A 27242-nucleotide genomic window follows, 5' to 3' on the forward strand; every position below is an offset into this window, starting at 1 on the left:
GAGGAAAGGATATGACGGTCACTATACACGATTTGGAGGAATACATTAAGGTAATCCAGTTGAAGAAGAAAGGGAAGTTCCTTTGCTAGTAACTAAAAACTGAAAGACTATATGATATAAGCGCACCCGCAATATTTATTATTGATTCTGGGTAACATTAGTCAGCGTTCCGCTACATTACTTGCTGATAAAGCGATACTTGCAAATCTAGTGGAAATACAGTCTGTTGCAAAAATCTCGAGAGTGAGTGCGTTTTTAGAAGTAGTACCGTAGAATTCCGAAGGTAACGCCTCCTTCCCCCCCCCCCCCCCCTATATTTTGTCCTTAAACACTTATACCTCACAAACGAAGTTGGTGACCACCGATTTTTGTCCCTGGAAAGTGATTAGCAGGCTAATATGAAGTCCTCTGGAAAGGTGAAACAAATTTCCCAGAGCGCATTTAGAACCCCCTTGCCTTTCCAATCGTGAAGATGGCTCTGAATCGGCTGCAGATAATTTTTTTCACTTCCCTATACCTTTTTACCATTGGTGTGTGAAGTTGTGAAGTTCATTTCATTCAGTTATTAAGTTGGTCGGGGAAAATCGTTGAGATTCATTATTCTTGTGATGTTTTCAGTTGGTTGTTCAGTGGACTCTTGTATCTGGGGTCAAACGTCAACTGGATGCGCTCCGTGAAGGCTTTAACTCCGTGTTGCCTTTGTCTAATCTTACCAGCTTTACTTACAGTGAGGTAAGGCTCGTTTTCATTCTCGGTAACCTTCGGCAATCTTCGAGCGCTCGTCGAACGTGCGCTTTAAGTCTCCTCTAGCTAGAAGAGACAAGAGTTCCATGCCGAGCTCATGGTTCATTTCCCGGCCTGGTCAGATAGTTCAGATAGGATTAGTTTGATACACCATCATGGCCGCTGTTCCTTTGTTTAGGTACACTAACATGGCCACTGTGACGTCATGTGAAAACACTCTTTACTAACGATAGACTAACCGTAACATAACACTTGACAGTAACTCAAGTTGATGACGCCTGGGAAATCTAGAAAACAAAACGAAGCGATTCCGATCCTCATTTATTTCGGATAAAAAGCGCTCGCTTTCAAATATTTTCGAAACCCATTTTAATAATAAACATTATTTTCTGTGGTTTAAACTTGAGTTTTTGTGTCACTTTCTTCTGATGGTCCATTCCCGGAGGACTTGCGTGGGACAGCAACATGGACGCCTTGTTGTCACCAGAGTTAGTAGAGAGGAATCAGTCTCCTCGACTAACTCTGTTGTCACATAAAAACAGACGATTCGTGATATGTTGAAGAAAAGATAGCAATTTGTTTATTCAATTTTACATCTCATTAATTTGTGATAATGGTCCTTTTTCAGATGGAGCTCATTCTCTGTGGCAATGTAGCTGAGAAGTGGGACATAAAATGTACGTTATATTTCATGTCAATAATCGAGTTTTTAACATCGTCCTCTCCACAAGAAAACTACATTATTTCCGTCGTTTGTGCGCAATTAACAAACCCCGTCACTTCTCGGGATTATTCCCGCTATTCGGGAATTCCCTTGTTTTTGCGCCCAAAATCAAGCCTTGGGTGAATGACTCTTTTTACGTTTTCAGGCCTTGTAGAGAGTTGTAGACCAGACCACGGTTATACGCATGACAGGTGAGAACCATCAAATCCAATTTATGCAAATTGTCCCCACCCTCCCCCTTCCTCGGCAGATGCAATCGAAGTTATTTTTGCTTGTCCTGCTTAAGGTTTTGAGAGGGTTGGCCAATGTCTTTTGATTTTTCTTTGACATTTCTGGTTTCATTTTTTCCACCAATCCTCTGGCACACAACGCTCGTTTTCTTTACACACTTAAGACAGAAGTCGGCGTTCTTTACTCGCAACTTTGCTCATCAGACATTTCTTTGGTGATGCCCTGATTCCCCAAAATCGTCAACTAAACCATCCGTCCCTCATTTTTTGTCTCTATAATTGTCAATGTAGCCGCGCCGTCAAGGAGCTGTTTGAAATTTTAAGCTGTTACAGTCAGGAAGAACAGAGACTCTTCTTACAGTTTGTCACAGGGAGCCCAAGGCTTCCAGTTGGAGGTATGACAGTTTTATTATTAAGGGTGCGTTCGATTGACCCTATTCCGGAATAAGAATACATAGTTAAAACAGTATGTCTGGCGTTTTGAAGCAAAAAGGATAATAAACATATGTTTAAAATAGCATTTTAGCAGGTTTTTGACAATTTTAATTTGAGTCTCCGTAAAATGAAGGAATTCTAACTTGTATTCCAAACATTCTTATTCCGGAATACGTTCAATCGAACGCACCCTAAAGATGAATGCTACTATCGGTGTTGTTAGAAAGCCCTTGCCCCCTTAAAAGAACCTCGTATGTGAGACGCAGCCAAAATACATTGAAAACCAGACAAAATGTTGAAATCCGTTTTAATTTTCCCAGCGAATTAACAACTGCTTGATGTCAATGAACTATAGGTGGTTTGCAACCAATATCCAGAGACAGAGAAAACAATGCTGCAATGTACAATTGCTGGTGGACGAACAAAACGAGCTAATAATCTTTCATTTTCGTTCACTGACATGACGGCGATGACGTTACTTGAAGACCAACAATGCATTGTTCATGTTTTCATGATAAATACCCATTCACTGTCTGTTTCCGAACTCCAGATTGTTTGACAGCTCAGTTGGGTTAGAAGTGTGCAGCACAGGTTGCGCAGGCTTTGGCTTCTAGTATCAAGTAACGTCTTGAAAGCTTTTTTGACAAGAAGCAGGCTGCCGTATCACGTTAACGTATTATCACGTATTAGTAGAGCGGTTTTCAATTGAGTGTCGAAAGTAATTAGATAATTACTTTGGTTTATGATTACTTCACTCAGGGATTGGTTCAAAATTCTCGCGCCATTTTTTCATCCAATCAGAAGTGAAACCAAAACCAATCGTGGCTCACGCGTGCACATTTTCCCGCGCTTTGTGTCAGCTACGTGTAATTACTTCGAGTTTTGATTGGTTTGCCAGATTGTCTCCGTCCTTTTTGATTGGCCAAAGTAATTACTTTGGTTTTGGTTTTACGACACTCAATTGAAACTCGCTCTATGTACTAAAACAATGGATAGCATTTAAGTCGCGCACTGATTGGCTACTCAAACTCCGAATATCCTTTGCTTTTCACCTCCGAGCAACTCGCGTGGGATTTGCCCCTGAAAATACTACAAGCGTCGCAAGAATAAATGAGTTAAAATCATCTTTGTGTGCTATATTATCTCACTGTTTTAGTATATACTAAAACAACTATTCACCTCAGTGTCGGTAGCTAGTGGTGGCTAATTACTTCTAGCAACACTTCGGTGAGTAGTTGTTAATTATTTAATACAACCACGACAACTTTGTTTGGTTGTAATTAGACATAAATCCAAACTTACCTTGGAACACTGTATTGTTGTGTTTCAGGCCTGCGCAGCCTAAATCCTCCGCTGACCATAGTACGCAAGTCATTTGAGCCTCCACTTTGTGCTGACAACTATTTGCCTTCTGTCATGACATGCGTGAATTATTTGAAGCTGCCGGACTACTCCAGCAAAGATATCATGGCCAGTAAACTAAAGCTGGCGGCCCTGGAAGGGCAGCGATCTTTCCACTTGTCTTGAAAATTTCCCATCAGTTTCTCGTTATTTGGTTCTTTCAAGTTTATAGTTAGTGATCTTACGATAATTTTATAGTTGCAGTTGCCTAGCACATTTTAGGCCTTTCATCTAGGATGGCTTGACAAGAATTTCTAACGAGTTTGCGTGGCGAGACTGCATTCCAGGCTAATTAAGACTATATTGTTTCGTCTCTCGCGAAAGTCTGCTATTTGTTAGACATGCGTCGTGGGTCATTAATTGCGTGACACGCCACGTGATGACATTGCGTTACCTCACGAGAGCGGGGTAATTATTTTGGTCTATTTGACCAAAATCCACACGGAGAGATTACGTCCAGGCGAGCGACTTTGATTCATGTAGCAAGACATTGAAAGGTTCCTTTCAAATCTTTTTTTCTGGTTTCACAAGTCTGCTTTTGCATTCTACATCGCAAAATCGCGGTTTGGACGCTTTTTTTTCATGTTGAAGGCCATCCGTTTTCTGTCTGGTAGTATGATCATTTACTTCATGGGATCAGACCGCCGTATTGTGGGACCTTTTTGTCAGCATTTAAAGAGAGAATATTACCCTCAAACCATGTGTCTTATTATAGTCTATAAAAGCCACTGGCTTTATCTCTCTTTCGTTGCCATCCGATTGAAATATATCTCTTTTTACTATCGTTGAATTTCATTGTTGCTCAGTTTTAACTAAAGCTGCCATCATTTTGTGGTCATTGAAAACTCATTTTCGTAAACGAGGCAAAGGGAATGAAAGTAGTCAGCAGCATTTTATGTTCTTCTGAATTTGCTAACCTGTTCTTTTAACCCGTCGGTCGCATTTATATTTCACGCTTTTTATTTACAACTGCGGCAGTCATATGATGTAGGTGTTGGCATAAGGTCATTTGTTGCGTCATAAATAGTGAATTTATTGTGAGAAGTTGTTAATGTTTTGTTGTGTTTTGGAATGATCAAATATGGCGGCCCCTCAAAGAACAGTTTTTTTATTGTCATAGGTTTGTGAGAAAATTCAAGCAAAGGTTATTGTGTAGTAATTTTCTTAGCTGCAGCTGACGTGAAGTCGTGCCCACACTTTTCGAGGCTGGGTACTCCTCATGTTCTCTGGAGTAGCCAATGTAAATAACTCTTTTCCCAATCTTTCTAGCCACCATATTTGGTATACTAACACGAGCTATTCTCGACCTTATCTCTTAACTAAACGCACAATTTGTAGAACAAGAAATGGAAAGCAAGAATTTCTAGACTGGACAGTTAGTAGAGCCCCTTCACAGAATTTATTGCTGGGGCATAAAGCTGTACAGTTTGATTGCAAATTAAAGAATTTTATTGTAGTTATCGGTTGTGTTCTTGTTTTGGGGCCATTTAACTCTCTTGTTCTTTGCGTACTGTTTCTTTAATGTTGTCTAAAACAAAACGTTCCACGTTTTTTTCCACACCTTAATGTTGGGTTCCAAGGAAAAGGGAAGTGATTCATTGGTGGACCGAAACAACGGTAGAAATATTTGTCGAGACGAATTTCTCCCATGGGATGTTAAAACGAAACGCATTGACATAAAAAAGGGACCTCACATAGCCTATCCTCTGCCCGAATTTATGTTTCTAGCCGATTTTCTTACCAGTTGACATTAACCGAAGGAGTCACGAAGAGACAGGACAAAGTCTCTGCCTACGAGCCAGGAGGCCCATCAGGCCGGCACTTATCTCCGGTTTCATTAGCATAAAGCGACTAGGAGTATTTCTATTTCTATTTCTGCAACAATTGATGTGCAATAGTGCCATTCGCCCGTGACAAGGATGATAAAGTAGTTGCTTGGCAACGGAACTTATCATCCTTGTCACCGTTATACCATTAGACTGTCAACAGTGTAATGTTTTAAGTCTTTCCATGCCACTTGAAAATGGGGGAAGCAACGTGTGCCCCAGAAGTTCGTGTATGACTTGTCTTACCATACCACCAGTCAAAAACACTGATTTAATATCAGGAGCAATGTGGTATACATGAGAAAGAACGAATTCACCACCTCCTCAAATCCCATAATACATCTTGTTTATCCCCCAAAAGTTTGCATAATCATTGTTTTCTATTTCTACTGGAACATGAAGGTGTCCCAAGGGAAATAGAAAACAATCCCCCACAAATGTTTGGGGGATAAAAGAAGCATATTGATGGTTTGCATCTGATGTCACGGGGGCTATGTTGGTTGGTAAGAACAATAACCTGTCTCTCCGCTGGGAACTAAACTTTCTTATTAAGCACATTCTGCGAAAATAAATTGTATTGTATTGCCATCCAGCATACATACAGCCGCCGTGTCACGTGCATGTAAACCAAGAATGATGGGATTTGAGAAAGTAGGGAATAGGCCATTTCCGAGTTCATGTCTCCCACGTCTTCAAAGTGAGTCTAAGAGCGCAGTTTTTCTTATGAAAATTCATTCATATGTAAAGTAGAACTAATTTAAAAAAAAAAGTGGTGCATTTATATAGCGCCCTTATCACTAACGTCTCAAAGGCGCTTTACAATGATCAATTTACCCCCAGCCGACTGGAAGCATATACAGGCGCAAATTGCAGCCGCTTCTAAGCAGTCCATGCATGCTGGTACTTATTTTACCGACCTCGGAAGGATGGAAAGCTGAGTGAACTTTAGCGGGAAAGAAGGTCGCCAAATATTCCAGTCTCGGCAGAACCAGGAATGGAACCCGGGACCTTAGGGTTGGAAGGCAGAGATCTTACCACTGCGCCAACCCCTCCGCTCAAATTACCATCGGAACTCGGAATTACCATCACAAAAACGTCGCACTTAGACTCGCTTTGAAGAGGAGGTAGATATGAACTCGGAAATGGCCTATTGGAAATGATACATGAACATGTCGTTATTTCTTTCACAACCAATCACTTGAGGTTTTTTTAGCGTTTTAGTCTCACTCTTCGCATAAAACGTTTTTTTCAACAATACCGGTTGTTTCTTTTAAGAGGTATCTGAAAGTCGCGAAAATGGGGAGCAAACTACCTGCATGAACGGAAGCACGTGCGCGAAACGTCCTGAACTTCCTTTATTTTACGTTTTTCGAACCTGATATATTCGTCATTGAAACCTAAACTCTTGGTTTACTTCTGCTTCTATCAATCTCTTGTTTCCTACCCAAATTTAGCTCTTTTCGGGTTGCTTTTTAGATAAAGCTGGCTAAAGGATCCTGCTGTAAATAAAAAAGGCCACGTTCGAACCATACCTTAGGAGCAATTTTGTTAATGAAGAAAGTTTGATTTTAAAAATTAATTTAGAAAAAGTCCGTGCTCGCTGATTGATTGCGAAAAGCAACGTGATTTTGACGAATGACAGGTGTCATTTGTTCAACCCATGGGACCCTTCATTCTCCTTTTAAGCCAATCAAATGACAGAATTTGGCAGCGGGTGCAAACTTCGCGCCTTTTTCACCTTGTGCAAGTTCACGATTTTTTCACTTTTGCATAATAAGCAGGCGAGCGAGTCGTATTTTTTCGCCTCCAAATTTGAGAAAACTGCTTTTTTGAACATATATTTACGCAAAGGCTTAAAAAGAAGCTGGAAATAACGCAAGAAGAAGAGTGTCTATTGAAAGAGACTGTGTTGCTTCATGGTAAGAAATTCTCGACAAAATGTTTGCACGCTTTAGCGCTCGCCAAGTGCGTTGTTGATCTAATTTTTAAGTTAATTTATTTGAGTCAAAGTAAGTCTTATTTGTAGTTTCTGGGTATATTTTAAATCAGGAGAAAGACTTCTCACCACTGACAAGATCCAAGGATACAAAAAGGTGTTAAAAGTTACAAAAACAAGGCCAAAGTTTGTGGCAAGAAGTAAAACAACAGCAACTCTTCGCGTGCACATTCGCGTTGTTGAATGGCAAACTGAGTTCAGAGTTTTCCAAATTATTTAGCGCTAAGGAGCTGAGGTAATTTGCTTTCGATTTAACTTAATTGAATCTGTGCATGATTTTACACTTCTCATGGTAAAAATGTTTGCACGATTTTAGCGTTCGTCGAATGTGTTGTTGATTAACTCTTCAGTCAGTTTATTTGAGTCACAGTCTTATTTGTAGTTTTGGGGTTTTTTAAGCAGGAGGAAGCCTTCTGAGTTTGGACTTACGAAAACAAGGTCAAAGTTTGTGGCAAGAAGTAAAACAACAGCAAGTCTTCGCGTGGATACTCGCGTTGTCGCATGGCAAACTGAGAGTTTTCCAAATGATTTGGCGCTATGGAGCTAAGGTAATTTGCTTTCAATTTAATTTAACTGGATTGACGGGCCTTTTGCAAAAGCTTTTGTTCTGGAATGTGCTGCATGTGAGAGAAGCAATATTTAAACTTTGAAGTACTTAAATGTCAAATTTCAAAGAGTCTTGCAAAAGCATTTTTGCGCGTTATTTTGTCTTTCTAGAAATAATTTTGACGAGAAGTTTCATTCGATTTGAGCTACTCGCGATCGTTTGTTAAAGATTTCCCGCTTTTTCTACAGTGAAATAGTCGAAGGAGATTTACTACGGTTACCTTAAACCGTTTGACTAGTGGGAAATAAGTAACTTTTAAATTTTTAAAATCCTGGAACAAGATTACTCGTGGGTTTTTTTCCTTCACTTGTTTTAAAGCTGGAGGCTGGAGTTGGGGTGAAGAAACAGTTTTCTCGATGCAAAAGGTCAAAGTAATAATTATGCGCCGATCAACTCGAAACTTCAACTTCCCCCCCTTCCCCCTCCCGGGCATTTGAACTTTTGAAGATTGGATCTTTCAAATTCCCGCCCCCTCGGGCCAAAATGGTGTTCAAATGCCGTACCCTATCGTCGGATTTGTCTGTCATACGCTACTCAAGAACAATCGTCGTCGACTCCTGCCGCCTTTAACCCTTTGATTACTATCTGGAAAAACTCCACGGTCCCATCTACCCCTTGTGACGTCATCACTTTTAACGGTCAGGAACAGCTTTGTCCACTAACTTGTGCAGGGAGAAGAGATCTTTCAAACTATACCAGAATGAGCACAATTCAGTCAAGGAAACTGGAGAAACGGCCAAAAAAATCATGTAACACTGACCTGAAAATCTCCATGAAAAGCTTGCTCCATTACCCACCTACCTTTCTGAGCACCTAATTCTAAGATGATGAAAGGTTTCTCAGAAACTCTTCCCACCAAAATAAAGCCTACCAAATGCCCAGCAAGTTGAAAAAAAAAAGAGGCAAAGAAAGAAGGAGAGAAAGCGAAAAGTGAAAGTCGAAAGTGTTGTGCTTTCTGCGCATGCCCGAACTTTGCAAGCGCTTTTGTTGCACCTGGCTGAAAAGGCCGCGGAGTGTACGACCTGGAAACGGGTTTGTAGGGAGATTTAGCTCTTAAACAGCACGACAGTGACCAAAAAACCCCTCAACTAGCTTCAAAACGTGTTTTTCGGCCAAATCTCTAGTAGCCAAAGGGTTAATAAAGACCTTTTGAAGACCTTTTTTTGTAAGCCAATCGTTCACAAATGCTACATTCTTCCTTTAAACTCTTCCATCTCGTCCAAACACATGTTTTATAGCTGTTAGCGACTTCGGCGCCCGAAAAAAAATCATTTGAAACCTGACACTTCCGGTTCAATTTTTTTTCAAATTTTTTCAAGAGTCAAATGCCCAGGGTTTGCCCGGAGGAGGGTGGGGGGGATGTTGAAGTTTCGATTTGATCGGCGCATTACGGGATGCTGGTTTTTTGTCAAAAGATATTTCGAGTCAGGAGCTCACGAGTTTTTGTTTACTGAATATATAACCACTACATTTTATATCACGTCAAAGCTAGTAAAACTTTCACTTTTCTCAGTTTTCATCAGGTTTTCGTGGTGATCAATTGACTTGGGTACTTGTACATTCAGTCTATGACAGAATTTCATAATAAAAACAATCGGCTATTTTGCTAAAGTTATTGAAGATGTATTGGCAGTTCGACGGGGTTTATTTTTTGATTGCTTGTTTTCCTAATTTGACAGCGTGAAAGCAGTGACAATTTTTTTTTTAATCCGCTCAGGTCACTCACTTGAAATTCAAATTCTTGCTAGTCTTTAACAACTATTCTGAATCCCTTATTCCTTGGTTTATTTCTCTCAAAGGACTAAAAGGGCATTTATTTGCTTGATTTTGAGTCCTCTTATTCTTAAACAAGAAGAAGGTTTAAAACTGCGTCTAAACAAGGCATTTGACTTGGCTCTTCTCTTTTTTACTTTAAGTCTGAAGTCTCCCATTTGTTTATTCAAGTTATTTTCTCTTCTGCCATAGGAAGCTTCAATAAACTATGACAGCAAATCCCAAGAGCTACCTCGCGTCGAGGACCTTTATGGTCCTGGTATCGTACCATTTTACATTTTTTTTAAATTGAGGGGTGGGATAGTTAAAGGGGGTAATTAATCTAACACTGAATGGACCTGGGACTCATTTCTCGGAATTTTCCCGGCTCATGTTTTCGTCTGTTTTTGTCATCACTGGATGTTTACTTCGGTTGTTCGACGGATTTCTACTTATTTAGTGATCCGTTCTGAGTTCTTTTAAGCATCATTTTACTTTGTCACTTTCAACTACAGCGTCGTAAACAGAGTGTCGTCTGCTCATGGCTCAGCCTATTGGCAGAAGGTTTCTGCCACTAGGGCGAGCTAGCCTTGGTCCATTCAGATACTACATGCTTAAACGCTGTACACTGGTTCTTCAAGCCAATTGGTGGAACTTAGCAGTTTTCCCAACTGGTTTAAAGACTAAGTGTTGGGACGTAAATAGGTGTATTAGATTTATTTACTGATACTTAACAGCTGCATTTCAAGTCCAAGGTGAGTGCCCAGTTCTTTTTATTGTTCTTGAGCGTTTAAGCAGAAATACTTTTAATAGCCAGAGCATTTTTTCTTGCTATTAAGAGTAAATCAGAGAACTCAAACCCAGGCGCTCTCGGTCAAAGAAGAGACCCTGGGAATGAGTGTAAACTTAGCTATCTCTGAGCTAAGTTTACTCACTTCATCATTATGAGGTTGAATTTACGCACTTTGTCTTATGACTGCCACATTTTTTCATGGATCGTCGATTTTTTTCCGCGAGTTGTACATATCCAGAGATCTGTTTCTACATGGATTGTCAATTATTTTTTTCCGCGAACGGAGTTGCACATATCAAGCCACCTTTTTCTTCATGGAGCGACGGACTTTTTTTGCGAGGCGCACATCATGTCGTCTTTTTCTTCATGGGTCGACGGGCTTTTTGCGAGACTCACAACGATTCGTCTTTTTCTTCATGGATGAGCAACGGACTGGTTTTTCGCGAGACTCGTATATAATCGTCTCTTTCTTCGTGGATTGGCGCACTTAATTTATCTATAGTGTTGAGTAGGCTTATAGCTTTCTTCGGTTCCCTTTTTTGTGCTACCTGCTTTGCATTATTAAGAGGTTTTTTGGATATCTGACATTTTCGTTCGTTTTTTTTTCACTTGTTTAATACTGATGTTTTAGTTCTGTCCGGTGTGTTAGGCTCATAGCTTCTTTCATTTTTTATCTCAGGCAATGTTCCCTCGTTTATGATAGAAATAACTTTATATTGATAGCGAAATTCTTCGTGTATTTTCTCCAGTCAATTTCCTTTCCTCACGGGGTGGGTGTTATGTGGTTGGCCCAACAACGGAGGGGTGGGTGAAATGTAATTTAAAATTGTAGTTCTGAAGCGATGCGGGAGCTCATTTGATGTTTGTCAGATGGTTTGGTCGCGTGCGTTGTGTACTTAATATTAAATAGAAGTGAAGTTAAACAAAACTAACTTTAAGGTAGTAAAAAGCTAGTTGAGAAGAACGATTTTTTTCTGTCAAGCGGTGCGGGAGTTTTCGGGATGACTAGTATCCCGTGAGCTGGTCGCGCGCATTGAGTAAGAACAAAGCTTAGTAATGATAGCGTAAATTAAGTAGTTAACAACTATTCACCGAAGTGGAGGTGGCTAACGGTGGATATTTACCTCGCCGGTAAATATCCAGCACCAGCCGCCGACACTGTGGTGAATAGTTGTTTTAGTATATACTCAGTATATACCAAGAGAACTATTCCAATTTGTGCTATAATATCTCACTGTTTTACTAAAACAGTAGTTAACAACTATTCACCGAAGTGGAGGTGGCTAACGGTGGATATTTACGTCGCCGTTAAATATCCACCACCAGCAACCGACACTGAGGTGAATAGTTGTTTTAGTATATACTCAGTATATACTTAGACAACTATTCCAATTTGTGCTATATTATCTCACAGTTTTACTAAAACAGTGAGATAATATAGCACAAAAAATTATTTTAAATCACTTATTCCTCATGATAAGAATTATAATATTCATCAGTTTCGGGCGCAAATCTCGCGCGAGTTGCTCAGAGCTGAATAGCAAAGAATATTCGGAGTTTGACTAGCCAATCAGATTGCGCCTTTAACTCAATCCACTATTTTAGTATATACAAAATGAAGATATCCCTAAAGAGAACAAGTCATCGCATGGTGAAAACTGAAGATCATACGCTAGACAGACAAAAGTTGAAGTTCAAGTAAACATAAAGTCAACGGAGAAGCAGCTGAAAAAAGGTTGAATGAATTGACCCGTGGTGTACGATCGGAGAACGAGCCCAAGTGAAGCGAAAAATAAAATTAGAGAAAACAAAAAACATTGAAGAATTGAAGAACGAAGATAAATCAAAAAACCCACGAGGAACAAAAGCAATGAAGTAAACTGATCGACAAATGAGAAGAATCATGTTAGACTCAGAAGACGAAAGAAGAATTAAGAGCAATGAACTAGAACAAAAAAACCTTGGGGAGAAGAGAGAAAAAGTTTGAATTACGAAGAGGGACGATGATAAACAAAGTATAACTAGAAGAAGGAAATTCCCCAAACAAAGTAGAGCGAGGAAGAACAAATAAGAACGAAGAAAATCGAAGCCAGACAAAGAAGATAAAGACTCCTTCATTCTCTTTATTTGATTCTCTTAAACTGCTCTCTTTTTTGTATCTTTTCGTGCGCCATATGGTGCGCTCTCATACAACTAGACTCAAGAAACGCATTCCTTTAAGTCGTTCTTTGCAAATGTGAAGAGACGGACAAGAATACGAAATCTTGACGAAGTAAAGGTGGTGTAGAATTTATCACCGAGAAGATGACAGTGAATACCTCGGGAAAATGGTCGTGATCGAAAAGGTAACGCGGAAGATGATTTGGCATTTGTGACAAGAAAGAGAACAACAAATGGACGAGCAAGCTCTACTCTCTCTCTCTCGATCTCTCGATCGCGGGGCAGGTCATGCACATATGAACCGTTTGCAGCACCCTCTATTCTGCGCTGTTTTTTCTTATTGTCTGGAAGGACTTCTTTTGCTTGATATCATCCGGCAACATTGCTATCTTTCTTCCTCTCGTTGTTTTCCCCTGTATTTTCCCCTCTAAGGCAGTGCGCAGAAGCCCCTCTGACCTCTTAATATTTTCTATCCATCTTCGTTTCCTTCTCCAGGTGTCACCCATCAAACACCGTCTCTCTCCAACCCTACTGAGCACCTCCTCACTTCTCGTCCAGCGGATCTTCTCCATTAGTCTCCGTACTTTTCTCCAGCTCTACTTAACTTCCCCATTTCTGTCTCTTTATACCCTCATTGACATGCGGTCTTTTTCCAGGTCAGGTTTTAATTTAAAGATATCATTGTTTCTACTAATTATAAAGATGGAGCTAGAGAAATTTCTTATTGTTGTCTTGCGGTCGGTCCAGGTTTGATGCATGTGTTCTCGCCTGTAACTATAAAATCATCCTTTTTCCAAATAAGTTTGTATTTGATGATATACGAATTATCGAGATTCAGCTCGGAATGAAGCCCCTTTGGGTTGACTTTTTTCTAAATTCCTCTTGAAGACTCATACTTTCCTTCGGTCCCCTTGGCTAAGTCAGAAGAAAAGAGAAAGAAAAGAGAAGAAAAACACACTGAAGAATTCAATGGTGAAAGGATTGCACCAAAGAAGATTATCAAAAAACAACCGATGGAAAATCAAATTAACGACGGCACTTAGCAAGCCGGCGCGAAAAGCTGTCAAATGGAAAATTTATAACACAGTACTCGGCCATATAAGGACAACTGAGCGTCATCAGAAGTACTGGGTTAAAGAAGATTGGAATACAAAGAAACAAATCAAATTCAAAAGTGTGACAGAGAAACGAAAGAAGAAAAACGTACTAATTGAGAAGAAGATCCTGAGAATTTTTTATTTATTTATCTATTTATTTTATACATTATTCATTAAATTGTAAATAATTTTAACTTAAACTAAGGTATACTTTATTTTGTAAATAGTGTCCCCAATTAGTTTTTCCTAAGCTAAAGTCTATCATCATCATCAAGCCCTACAGCAGGAGATCACTAGTGTTAATTGTAAGATAATCGATAGAACATGAAGTAGGCTTTAGGATGAGGAGCGGGAGCTCATGAAATACTAGCTGTTCCATGGGCTGGTCGCTCAGTGTAAGTTGACTTAATAATAATAATAATAATAATATTTATTACTTATATTGCGCCTTTTCTATATAATATTCTTGTTAATTATTTAATACATTAAATACAAACTTTAATGTGAGTATAGTAAAGACAAGAGAAAAAAGAGACAACTGCAAGGATAGGAATGAAAGCAGAAGACATCGGACAAACTGTTTATCGTTTCATTCCTAGACGATAAATTAATGGACGAAATGAAATGCAGAGCGGAGAGACTGAATCTTCGTCAGTAAGATAAAGATGAAAATATCGAAGGTGGAAATCAAAGTAAAGCTGTATTTAAAGCAGGCCAGGTTGCAAGAAGAACTTCATCGGACGCAATCGTCCGATTCGTGAAACACGACGAATACTTCAGTAAAAGAAAATGCTTGAGAAGAGCAGAAGTCAGAAGATGAAACCGAGTTACAAGTCGACACCAACAAGACGAGAAGAAAACTGCGTGATGGATTTCTGAAGCAACCAGGCATAAAAGAACTTTCTCCTGTGGGCGTTACGCGTGGTCACGCATTTTGGGTTGTTCCCTTGTTGAGGTGCCGCAATCTGAGCCTTTTGAATTCATTGCTCTTCCTCTACTTGTTTGATATTGATTGGTCAAATACCTCGTAACACCTTCGTCTTCTGTTCTTTTTTATACTCCTTGAGCCCTCCCAGGTTAACCTTTACCAACGTCATGCCTCTGTACTGCGTTTAATCTCCGACTCCCTTTTTGCTTGTATTTATCACTCAGTTGAAGGCATCGGAAAGGAGACGACTCCTTTATTTTATCTTTCATGTATTTTCTTTCCTACTTTATTTTCGATTTACTTTTTTTGGGCATTTCGGTCTTTATTTCTTTTACCAAACTACTACGCCCTTTTGAGAAGGGAAGCGTTTAATAAGTGGTCTTGATTCATCCATATTGTTTCGTGTTCTTGTCCTTACCGCACAGTATCCTCAATTCTCATTTCCATTTCATTCATTGTTGTCTTCTATGATGTTTTAGCCTTTAGGTTCCCATCTTTCATTTAATTTATGTCAACACCCAAATGCCCCGTTTCTTGTTTCTTCATTTTCTTCACTTCTCTTTACGGTTTGCTTCTGCTTTTTTTTTTCAGGGTGAAATCTTTACACTGTACCATCCTTTTATACAGATCTATTCGGGATTATAGCAGTTTTCTTTTGTGCTCATCTCAAGTGTTTTCATCTAAAATTTTCTTTCTTTCTTTCTTTCTATCTTTCTACCCCACCCAAAATCTTTAAGTGTTGTTTCCTCTAACCCTTTATCATTTACAGTCTAAACGCTTTGCCGGGCAGACTGTCGCTTACTTATGACTTGCTATACCCTGGTCCCAGAGGTTTTTCTTGAAGGGGAAAATTCAAGAAAAACCTCTGGGACCAGGGTAGACTTGCTACCACAGCCCTATTAAATTTTTTCTCTGTTTCATTTGATTCTGCTTCTGCGTACCTCTGTCCATTCTTAAGCTGTATTTTATTGTCTTCAAAATCCCTTGATGAGCCTTTCCTTTACAGCTTATTTCTTGAGCTGGCTTTTCTCCATTGATCTATTATCTACCTTTTTCCACTCTCTGATGAACACATGCACGCATACAATCCAATTCTCTAATAAAGAAGCACACAACGATTATCGATGATCTTATTTGCATACTCACTATCATCAACCACTACAACTGTTAGTCTGTTACTGTCGTGATCGTCGTCGTTTTACCACACTGGAGTAGTTATCACTTTTCATCATCCTTATTTCCTTATCACAATGTTCATGTTTTATCATCATCATCATCATCATCGTCGTCGTCGTCGTTGTCATCATTTAATCGCCATTATCATGATTTTTTTTACAGCTAATCATTGCAACATCTTGAAATGGACGGATTGTCGTAAACTACCGAATTAAAAGCCATCACAATGTACATGCAAATAAACGCAAAAGCCGATCATTTTATGACCTAATTTTTGAGAGACACTGATTATAACTGAGTTCGATTTGTTTCAATTCGAAAACGTCAACAGCTCACTGCTTCGTCAATCAGGGCTTACCCCTTCAATCAGACGGTCCTTCGCAATCCGTACATGGCTTTTGTCCTCTCATCGAGCCTCATTCGATATGTTCTTTTATTTTTCCGCTATGATCAGTTCGCTATTCGATTGCGTACGATTCATCTGTATGTCCGAGAAGGCACACCTACCTTTTTTCTCTACACATTTGTTATCGTATTACCTGCATTACAACTTTGTTGGAGGCATTTTATCGTAAGTATCTATCCCTTGAAATTGTCATTGTCGACGCTATCGTCTTTCTTTTATACTGATAAATCGTCATCTTCATCATCCTTATCATAATTTTGTTACAGGTAATCATTGATGATGACATCTCGAGATGGTCGAATGGTCTAAAACCATCAATATCGATACATGAGGAAAAACGCAAGAGCCGATCATCTTATGACCTAATTTTGGGAGACACTGATCATAAGGTCGATTCAAATCTCGATTTGTTCGATTCGAAAACTTTAACCAGCTCACTGCTTCATCAATCATTACTGACAATTACTTAAACCTCCGATCACACGGTCCTTCGCAATTCGCCGTACATGGCTTTTGTCCTCTCACCAAGCCTCGTTCGTTATGTTCGTTTATTTTTCCGCTATGATTCGCTATTCGATTGCGTGTTATTCATCTGGATGTCCGAAAAGAAACATGTTCGTTATTTCGCTACACATTCGTCATCGTCGTATCTGCATTATAACTTTGTTGGAACCATTTTATCGTAAGTATCCATTCCTATGAATTTGTCATCATCCGCGTCATCGTCTTTCTTCTACGCTGAGAAATCATCTTCTTCATCATCCATATCATAATAAAGATGTTGATGATCAAGTTCATCATCATCGCTATTATCATTATTACCATTATTACAGGTGGTCATGGCAACATTTTAAAATGTTCGAATGGTTGTAAACCTCCTAGTCCAAAGCCATCAATATCGATACATGAAGATAATTGCAAGAGCTGGTCATCATCAAGATATAGTTTTTGGAGACAGTAATCACGCGTTTGATTCCCATATCGATTTTTGTTTTGTTGGATTCGAAAACGTCAATCAGCTCATTGTTTTGATTCATCAATATCTAAACCATGAATCAGACTGTCCTTGGCAAATATTACGTGGAATTGGTCCTCAGTCTCATTGAGCACTATCCATAGTCTTCGTGTGGCAGCGGCCCCTTCTGAGAACGGTTTTCGCTACATCATAACTATCTTCTTAGCTGTCTTGTGATTCAGGATGATCTCAGTGTAACTGCACGCAATCATTACCTTTACTTCTTGGTCAGGACTTCGTCGTTTCTTTGCGTGATTCACGTCACTATAGAGGAACTCGCCAAATCCGAGTGGAGAGCGCGAATTCACATCTGCATAGGTCTTAATTCGTATTCAAAAAGAGGGTTACAGTTGTAATAACAAAGAGGGCAAAATTACTGAATGCTGATCGGTCAATGAAGAGGGTATTTTTTTCTTAATTTTGCTTGAGAAGAGGGCAAAATTACTCGCTCACGATTGGTCGAGCGCCAAAAATTCTCGCTCCTGATTGGCTGAACGTACGTCTTCCACATTCAGTTGGTTTCTTCTGTTTGAGCAAAACAACTTCGTCTTCATCGAAGTTTGTCTTTTAATTCGCGCTGCATTCGCCGAAGATTAAGAATTGGCTTTAAAAGATGATCTGAAATTTGAATTTTCGAGTGACAAGAAGAAGGGCAAAAGGTTTTTTTCGTGAAAAGCTTAAAACTTGGATCGGCTTACATGGCGCCCGGCGTAGCGGGATTGTGTGGTTGAAAAACAAAATGATTCCTTTCGTCAAGGGCTTTCAGTTTACCACGACATCTTGCAGCTCAACGAAAAAGGTCACAGAACAATTTGCCATTGACGGGAGGAACGAGTAGCTCAAATTTGGTGGATTTTTTTGGACAAACCGTTTGCTATGTTTACGGATGCGTATTTGCAAGTGGTAAAAACCTCTACATCACAGGTGAATAAAATAAATTGAAGCTTAACATTTGGTTTAATCGTTGTTACAGTTGTTCACGAATGAAACTCGTATTTTCCTCTCGAGTGGATGTAAATAACAATCATCTATACTCGTTTTGGACGCAAAGAACAAGTTGACTTGCTTGTCTGTTTGTCAGTTGTTTTGCTTCCGAGCGAACGAGTGTTTCCGCTTAGCTGTCTGTTTTTCGAGGTGCCTCAACAGTGTTAAGAAAATTTTGCCCTCTTTGTTATTAACAAGTAATCGCAATGGGTCCTCGTAAAATTAAGGATTAATATCACTTGTGTTTTCAGAAGTTGCTGAAATTGCCCGAGTCGCTGCGCGACTCGGGCAATTTCAGCAACTTCTGAAAACACGCGTGATATTAATCCTTAATTTTACTCGGCCCCATGCGATTACCTATACTAATCAAGGCTGTTCCATTTTTCTTTCGTTGATGGTTTGGTTACATTCCCCTTTGTGCCGGTGCCACGTCTAAATCCCTTCAAATGCCACAATTTATACCTGGCGGTGTAGAACATCGCATACAATTACCAGTCCACTTCTAATATATCCCTTTCCATCTTACGTTTTCTTTCCTCAAGTCGCAGATGAACTGGAACTTTTTTGCTGCCAATTTAGTTTGAATTTCTCGCCTTCCGTCTTTATAACGGATGTCCCAATTCTTTCCTCCAAACATAAATGCCTGGCTCAATTTCTTCCGAGCATTTTCCTCGCCCTCCCTTTATATGTATTGCTCATGTACGTATCCGTTTTTGTTTTTTGTGTCTGTGTGTGTGTCGTGTGGAGTGTGTGTGAGAGAGAGAGAGAGAGTGCGCATGCGCCGCCGCTCGCGTAATTTAACTTAATTTACTTTTATTTTATGTTGACTGATTTATTGATGCTGTTTTATTTGTCTATGATATTTTATTCTACTCTTGATCTTGTGGAGCTTTTTGAGATATTGTTGCAGATTATTATTGAAGAAGCAAAGGGAAGAAGTCTTGGTTGTTAACAATTCTGCGTTTTCGGTAAGCGAATACTTTGTTTTAAAGAACATGAAATTAAGGTGATGAAAAACTTGTTTCGGACGTTTAGAGCTTCTGGTTTTGAAAACCAGAAACTGTCAACGAGAAGAAACAACTTAAGCTGTTGTCCACTTCTTATTTCATTAAACCTCCTTTATGCAGTTAACGTGCAAGCTGGCGTGTTGGACGTCGTAATAAACTGAAATTCTTGACCGTAGGGATTGATAAGGCAGCAAAAGAGAGCAGGAATTATTAACTGAAGTTTGCATGAATCATTTGCCTCAGAGATCAATGCAGACAGAATCCCATAACCTAACCTCAAACCCAGGGTTTCTCTTCTCTGCCTACAAAGGAAGAGAAGAGAGACCAGAAGAGAAGTTGCCCAGAACACAGAAATGTCGATCTCCCTCATTTGGCCTTGGCCCATCTATCTAAATTTAGAACACAAGTGGCGGCAAATTATGGCCAATCAGATTGGGCCTAATGACCACAAGGCCTGGATTGGTCTGCAAACAAATAGCCGGACAAGGGATTGCTCGTGCTTGATGCAAAATCATGGTTAGTGCAAAGGACACAATCCCGCCACGTTTTCCCCCCGAAAAAGTCCAGGAGCAGTCATCCTCAAAAACAGATAATATCGAAAACTGATGGTTCGCATTCTATCGCAGATCGAGACTTTTTGGACTTCTGACACAGATAAATCCAGTGACCAAGCCTGTCGTGGAGAGACATCACTATTCCAAGGACCGACGTATTCTGGTAGGTTACCATTCAGGAAAAAAAGCACGTGACTTACAGGACCTAACTCACTTACGTCCAGAAATGCATGCAAGACCTAACAAGGGTAGGAAGGATTTGTACAAAATTACAAATACTCAAGTAACACCCAACATATAAGCACTGGAACGATATGTTGCAGAAGAAATTGTTCTTTTGCCTCACAGTTTTTTTGAATGGGGTTTGGGGTCATAGAATAAGTCAGATAAGTGCCCAGAGCTTATTTCATTTTTTTGTTTGCAACAGGGTACGGCGTGATAAAAACAATTAAGAGGCTAAATTTCTTAGTAAATTATATATTCTTTTAGGTTGCAAAAAGAAGAAAGTTCCGGAATTCAAGGAGGGCGAGATGTGTTCTCAGAAAGGCTGAAAGGTATTTACTTCTAATTGAATAACATGTCATTCGCAAATGCTCACAAACTGTGCCGGAACGATAACCCTCTCCATTCTTTTATGTTCAGTGATAGCTCCGTTATTTTATCTGGAAATGGGAACTATTAATTTGTGTTAAAATTATCTATGATCTTTTTTCTTAGTCCTATAAGTTGGTATCCCCTGATAACGCCCGTAAAGGAAGAGCAGGCGGAGGCTACACAATGAACAGTTGATCTTGGATCACCGTCTTCAAGGGAAATATTGCTGCGGCATTCAAAGGTACGAAAACTCACTTTTATGACCTATAGTTTAGTGACCATCTGTGATCACAGGAAACCCATCGGCTAGACCTATCTGTCTGAGAATCCTCCTTAGTTAATCAAGGATGCTTCTGATAGCTGTGAGTTTTTAAACCTTTCCTTTCAAAAGGACATGTAAAGTTGGTGATTGGCTGCCCCTCCTTTCTGGCCACTGAACTATTTTTTCAATGCTTAAATTATTGCAGTTTTATTTTTTTCCCTTCTTCTCTTGTTCGTTAAAAAGTACGCATTCGAGCACGAATATGGCCCCATTTGAAAAAACTAATACTTTGAGTATCGTCCCGTGGTACAGATCTAGGAAACAAAGTATACAAGCGAATAGGTTATATTTAGAGTCTAATTTGCAGCTGTCTACTTGACATTTAGTTAAGAATTATGCCCGACATTACACAGGACAGAAAGACACCAGTGCTCCAAGAGAGGATCTACCAGCTTCAATACCGGCACGCAGTCTCAACTCTTAATTTCCCAGATGAAGATAATGAAGCTGTCGTTGTAATTGCGATGAACTTTGAAAACCTTTCTCGTCCGATTATTACCAGTAGCAAAAGAAGGAAATTCGAGATTAGGTTGCACTTTTATTGATATGAATTGGTCTAAGTGTCTAATAGCTAACTAGGATCTACTGCTTATTGCGTTCGTACTTCTTGTTTTAAGACTCATCCAATACATATAAGGGTTTGAAAAATATCAAAGTCATGGGATAAGTAGAGAATTGAGGGTGAATTTTGATACCGGCCTTGCTTATTTAAACGTTATTAAAGGTACTAACTAACGGATGAAGTTCAGTGAGTAAGATAAATAAGTGAAAAATATGTACGAAAAATAATAGGAGATAAAACTTTTATTAACATGATTATGAGAGTGTATTAGCAAACAACTTGCAAATAAGTTAACAATAAAAGGTGATATGACACTACAACGCGTGCGCCTTAGCAATAACTTACCAATTTCAAGAAATAGAAGGTGAAAATACACACCATGTAATGGCCTGTGCGTGTTAACCTTATTAGTAAGCAGAGAATTATTTTATTGTGTGACGTGATAGCGATTGTATGATGAATAAGGGAACAAGTGGAGGGTTATAGTATTATGCGATAGCATGCGTGTGTCCGCAAACATTTTATTGGTGACTAAGTAGAGGTCAATAATGTCATACAGTGTAATGGGGCGACTGAGTTTGCAAACTCAGCTAGAAATGCATATGGATATGGGTGGTACTGTCTAACCATATAATGGCCTGGGCAGATAAGTGGACAATATTTGAATGAAGCAAAAGAGGGGGACAAGCAAAATGATTTTTTAGCGCAGGCGCATAAGCATGAAGGTCGTGGTAATATACGATAATGTTGCATTGTAGTGTGAACAAAAAAAGATACACATTAATCAATAATCCGGTGTAATGGTGCAAGAAGTAAATTACTCAAAATTAACAATGACGCACGCTATGATGGTGCGCGCGTTAGCAAACAGCTCGCACATTTACAAGTAGATGATTAACATTACTGGCCTGTATGCGTTGGAATGCAACTTGTGATACTTAAATACTTAGAGGCTAAAAATACGATCCGATGTGCGAGCGCCTTTTAAACAACTTACAAATACCCAGAAAGTGACGAATAACATCACATGACATGATGGCATGCACGCATTAGTAATTAACTTGCGTATGAGTAAGTAGACGGTCACAAAAACTTATTATGTCCTACATTAAAGTATTACTATACTGACTATATAATGGTGTGCGCTTCTTTAACTTAAGTAGAGGATGATACTACCACATGAAATAATGGTGTGCTTGCGTTAATAAAAATTTTCAAGGAAATAATAGGCGATTTGCGTGATGGCGCCTTTTTACTACCGAGACCAGATTGTTACCAATATCATACGATATTAGCGCGGGCTCTTTAAAACAAATGACTAACTGAAGGGGGATAATATCATATGACAGGATACCATGCGCGCGTTAGTAGAAAGGTTGCATATAAAAAAGTAGATAGTCATAAAAAGTTATTAAATGATCTGTGCGTGCTGCATACTACTGATAAGATAAAAGAGGGCATGAACATCGTTTTTAACGTAATAATATCGTACATGTTGGTAAACACTCACGTGAATAACAACATATCGAAAGAAATGTTAATGCATGTGTTAGCAAACCACTTGAAAGTAAAGAAATAGAGGGTAATTATATGATAGCGTGTGCAACTTACAACTTACAACATCTTTGAAGTAAACGATGATAGTGCGATCACTTCACAAACAACCTTCATAAACAAGCAGATGGTTATATTTTCTTAGCATATAATGGCCTGTGTGTATCAGCATATGGCTTTTAAGTAATTTAGAAAGTAGAGAGAAAATACAATACAATATATTATACAATACTGATTACGGATCACAGTCTTTTAAAAAAACAAATGACTAAATGAAGAGGGATAATATTGTGTGACATGACAAAGCACATTAAGGTAGCGTTCCTTTTAACCAATCCAGTTTCGGATCTAGTGAATCCAGATTGTTTCAATTTTCGTTTCAGCCGGAACGAAAATCTAAAGATAGATTACGCAACAACGCCAAGGGGCCTGGTAACCATTTCTTTTTCAAAACAAACATGGCGGGCATAATTCGCCGAGCGCCACTAGCATTTTTCTCGTTGTTGGAGGAACTTCTCCAAGGGCCAACTGATGAAACACGCGATAAAAAGGAAGACATCCTTATGTTTATGATGCTCGAGGAGTTTTTGAGAAATTGTAGAAACGCTGAAGTTCGCACTGAGTCGTACGTTGAGAGAATAGTTCCAGCTATGTCAGATTCGTCCTTTCGCCAGCACTTCAGACTTTCGAGACCGACGGCCCAAAGGCTTGTCAACATTTTGGGAACCTGCCCTGAGATCCCAGTACCCCGAGAAAGAGGTCGTCCTACTGTTGAAATTGAAAAACAGCTGCTAATAACGGTTTGGTACCTTGGAAACCCTGAGTGCATCAGGTCAGTGTCAGACCGGTTTGATGTGTCACGTTCAACCGTGTTGAGAGTTACCACGAGAATCTGCAACGCACTTGTGAACAACGTTTCTCCTGATTTTATCCAGTGGCCTTCTGGAGACAGGTTAATGCGGACTATTGAGGATTTCAGTGAGAACAATGGTTTACCTCGATGCATTGGGGCCATTGATGGCACACATATCCCTATAAAGGCGCCACATGACCATCATGAACATTACATAAACAGAAAAGGGTTTCATTCAATGCAGCTTCAGGTAGTTTGTGATGCTGACATGATATTCACCGATGTTTACTGTGGCTGGCCTGGAGCAGCCCACGATGCACGCGTTCTGAGAAACAGCCCTTTATTTCATGATGCAGAGACCAGAACAAATGACATACTTCCAGGACAAACGTACATCATTGGAGATGCAGCCTATCCTTTAAAAACCTGGTTGATGACAGGATTTAAGGACAATGGCCATCTTACTGCACAGCAAAAGCGTTTTACAAATCGTCTAAGTTCAAAACGGATGGTCGTTGAACGTGGCATTGGTCTTTTGAAAGGAAGATTCCGGAAGTTGAGAGTCATGGTGGATATTGACAGAATCAGGTTTTTACCAAAATTAGTTATAGCAGCATGCACACTCCACAATTTCTGCATTTATTCAAATGATGAAATAGATGATTTTCTACAACCTCTAGACGATGATGATGATGCCAATAACTTTGTTAATATTTTTGCTGATGACAACAATGCTGTTCGAAAGAGAGCTGAAATCATGGACATGATTTGCTGAACTTTTGCACTTCATCTCTGTCTGTATGGTGCAAAACAATACATTTTTAAGACAAATAACTAATACAAGCAGGTTCCAAAAAGGAAGGCTTCACTGGGAGGGCGGATAGTCTGCACAAGAGGGGTACCTTTTTCAGTCATACTAAGTGGTCAATTCATTTCATTATTTTATTTGTAAAAGGGTTTTAAGTGAAAAATGAACAAAGGAGATGCAACATCCCTGTTGTGGTCAGTGTAAAACCCAGACTGCAGACTGCAGACCTAGTGACCGCTTCTGTAGGTATGTGATAATTGATCATAATACAGTAAAAACCCTCATGTAAGAACCTAGAAAATTAAGAACCTCCTGGCAGAAATTTGCTACTTTAATACCCCAAAATATAAGAACCTGTTTTGCCAAACTCTAAACAAGTAGGTTCTTACACGTGGGTTTTTACTGTACTTCCATTTTACAAGTTATATGTAAGGGTTAGGGTTGTAACCTCCGGTAAAGCATTGCCATAGCACAACTTTCAAGTACCCTTCTCCCTCCCTTTTCACAGACACTTTCAGCCTGGAAAGGCTATTATTTACCAGTCTGCTGTTATAAACTCAGCTTGACTGTCGAGCCAGTCTTTTTTTTATTTTCTAACCCCACCAATTATTTTCTGCAGCATACTTTATTATAATTACTCTAAAATGAAAAAGGTCAGGACAAATCAGAGCAATTGATTTTGAACTATGTAATGGATTTGGTACATTGTGAGTGTGCTCATGGATAATTTAATTGCCAAGTAAGTTATTGCACATTGGTTTTGTTCTGAATAAACCCTTTGATGAAGGGTAAAAGGATGAATGTGGGCAAACAAGCAAGATTCTTAAGAGGCTTGGCTGATCATAATGTGGCCTTCCGAAGCAAGTACTTAAGGACAATGAAAGCAATAGCCTCCATTGAATGGAGGGTATTGTTTTAACATTTGGAACTAATGTTAGTTACAAATGGTGTTGCAGTTTTGTCCATGGTCATTGTTTGTTGTCAAAGTAACTCTTTGTTCTGTAGAAAATTGTTCATTTTTTGAAACAGAACATGTCAACACTTCCAAGAACATCTTGGTATCACATGTAGGGGTTGTTATCAAATCATGCTACAAAACTGGCCAACTGTCAATCAAAAATTGCCCTTTTAATTTTGTAAATACTGTAGAAAACTTTTCACATTCCACAAAAATTGAATTAAATTATTTTGCCTTTGCAAGTTGAAAATATCTCAATATATGAAAATAAATATCTCAATAATAAATACATTTATGCCAAAATTGTCTGAACTGCAAGTCAATTTCATTTGTAACATCTCAATAAATATGAAATATTTCGAGAAAGAATAATTTCTGACAAAATTAAATGGTCCTCGAGAATATGTAATATGTAAATGTATTTAAAATAATTGACAATAAACCAGAGTAACTTAACATGCCTTATTTCGAAATGTCCTTTTCAAATAGCTCCAGCAACCTGTCAAATCGTTGCATCTTTTGCTGGTGCATTTCCATGACATGTTTCTCCTTTTCCTCTTCTTTTTCCCTTTGTTCCCGCTGGTACTCTTTGAACAAATCAGTGAGACTCTCCTTACTCTGAAAAGCCCTTTTGGCCCTGGACCTTTTAACCTCTCTGCGCGGAGTTTCTTCGTTGTCCAATGATGGTCTTCGTCCATCAGTAGAAGATGCTGCAGCTTCTGCAAAAGAACCTGAACTTGAACTTGTACGGATGAGGTCTTCACCAACAGGACCAGCCCTGTTGGAGCAAACTGCCACTGGCTTTACAGAAGGTGTCATGCCAAAGATATCGCTCAGCTCTTCAAAATATGGGCACGTCTTTTTGTCGTTGCCCGACACGTTGTTGTGATCGACTGTTTTTGTGAAATTTTGCTTTAAGTTCTTAAACTTCGTTTCACATTGAGCACCAGTGTAGCCATATCCTTTCTCTTGCATCTCCTTCGATATTTCCTCCCACAAAGTTTTCTTCTTTGACTTTTTGTCTTTGAAAAAGTTCTCCCTTTCTTTGTACAAAGACAGAAGAAACAGCACTTCATTCCTTGACCATTTAACTTGCAATAGCGGAGTTTCAAATGCGGCGGCTGGAGTTTGAACCTGAACGATAAGCTGGTCAGGGTCGATTGTTGAGAGAACTGCAAAAAATATAGACATTATACCCAAAGAACTTCCAGTTGTTTTCAACTATTTCCTGAACTTGACTTATAAATGAAACAAAAATTAAACATTTCTCTGGTTTGAAGACCTTTTGCTCAATGTAAAGGAAAATGATTAAAACACCTTGTACCTGAACAGGCTGAAAAGTCTCATATATCCTCCGCCATGTTGTTTGTTGTGTGCCGAGCTGACAGACCACGACGTATAATCCACACCAAACTCGCTCCCCGATGACAAATGGAACGGAAATCTTAAACCAGTTTCAGTTACCAATCCGAACGATCCACGTTCGGAGGTAGATTGTTTAGATTGCAATCTAAGATTGGTTTCGCCATAAATGGAACGGGAAATCTAATTTTCGATCGCAGAATCCGGTTTTAGGTTGGTTAAAAGGAACGCTACTTAAGAATCAACTTGCGAATGAGTAGATGGTCACAAAAACGAATAATATAGTGGGCTATATTATACGGTATGGTGCGCGCTTTTTGAACAACAACAAAAATATAGAATGAAGCATGCGCGCGGCAGAAGACAACTTGCAAGCGAATAAGAAGAGGTAATT

The 27242-nt window shown here is 39.2% G+C and overlaps 3 protein-coding genes and 1 long non-coding RNA gene across 7 annotated transcripts in view; 3 read left to right on the forward strand and 1 right to left on the reverse strand.

The window, feature by feature from the left end:
• The window catches only part of LOC137982047 (E3 ubiquitin-protein ligase TRIP12-like), a 62905-nt gene extending 57915 nt beyond the window's left edge, over positions 1 to 4990 (forward strand). For all 4 annotated transcript variants that reach the window (XM_068829072.1, XM_068829073.1, XM_068829074.1 and 1 more), the window contains exons 55-60: positions 1 to 50; positions 619 to 732; positions 1373 to 1421; positions 1614 to 1659; positions 1990 to 2093; positions 3464 to 4990. The exon at positions 1 to 50 is cut by the window's left edge and continues 4 nt beyond it. In XM_068829072.1, the coding sequence (XP_068685173.1) occupies positions 1 to 50; positions 619 to 732; positions 1373 to 1421; positions 1614 to 1659; positions 1990 to 2093; positions 3464 to 3660 (560 nt within the window). In that variant the 3' untranslated portion in view covers positions 3661 to 4990. The remainder of the gene's footprint in view (positions 51 to 618; positions 733 to 1372; positions 1422 to 1613; positions 1660 to 1989; positions 2094 to 3463) is intronic.
• A 14062-nt stretch (positions 4991 to 19052) lies between these two features.
• LOC137982956 (uncharacterized) lies at positions 19053 to 20671 on the forward strand. Its single transcript, XR_011118869.1, has 4 exons — positions 19053 to 19242; positions 19908 to 19998; positions 20325 to 20389; positions 20553 to 20671. It is a non-coding gene; the product is annotated as an uncharacterized lncRNA (long non-coding RNA).
• A 2654-nt stretch (positions 20672 to 23325) lies between these two features.
• Positions 23326 to 24495, forward strand: LOC137981821 (putative nuclease HARBI1). The gene has a single exon (XM_068828866.1). It carries the CDS (start codon positions 23326 to 23328, stop codon positions 24493 to 24495), a length of 1170 nt encoding a protein of 389 aa, XP_068684967.1.
• Positions 24496 to 25948: 1453 nt separating this feature from the next.
• Positions 25949 to 26677, reverse strand: LOC137981822 (uncharacterized). The gene has a single exon (XM_068828867.1). The coding sequence runs from the start codon at positions 26675 to 26677 to the stop codon at positions 25949 to 25951; it is 729 nt and encodes a 242-aa protein (XP_068684968.1).
• Positions 26678 to 27242: the final 565 nt, after the last annotated feature.

Source organism: Montipora foliosa, chromosome 13 (assembly GCF_036669935.1).
Source record: "Montipora foliosa isolate CH-2021 chromosome 13, ASM3666993v2, whole genome shotgun sequence".
Classification (NCBI taxonomy): domain Eukaryota; kingdom Metazoa; phylum Cnidaria; class Anthozoa; order Scleractinia; family Acroporidae; genus Montipora; species Montipora foliosa.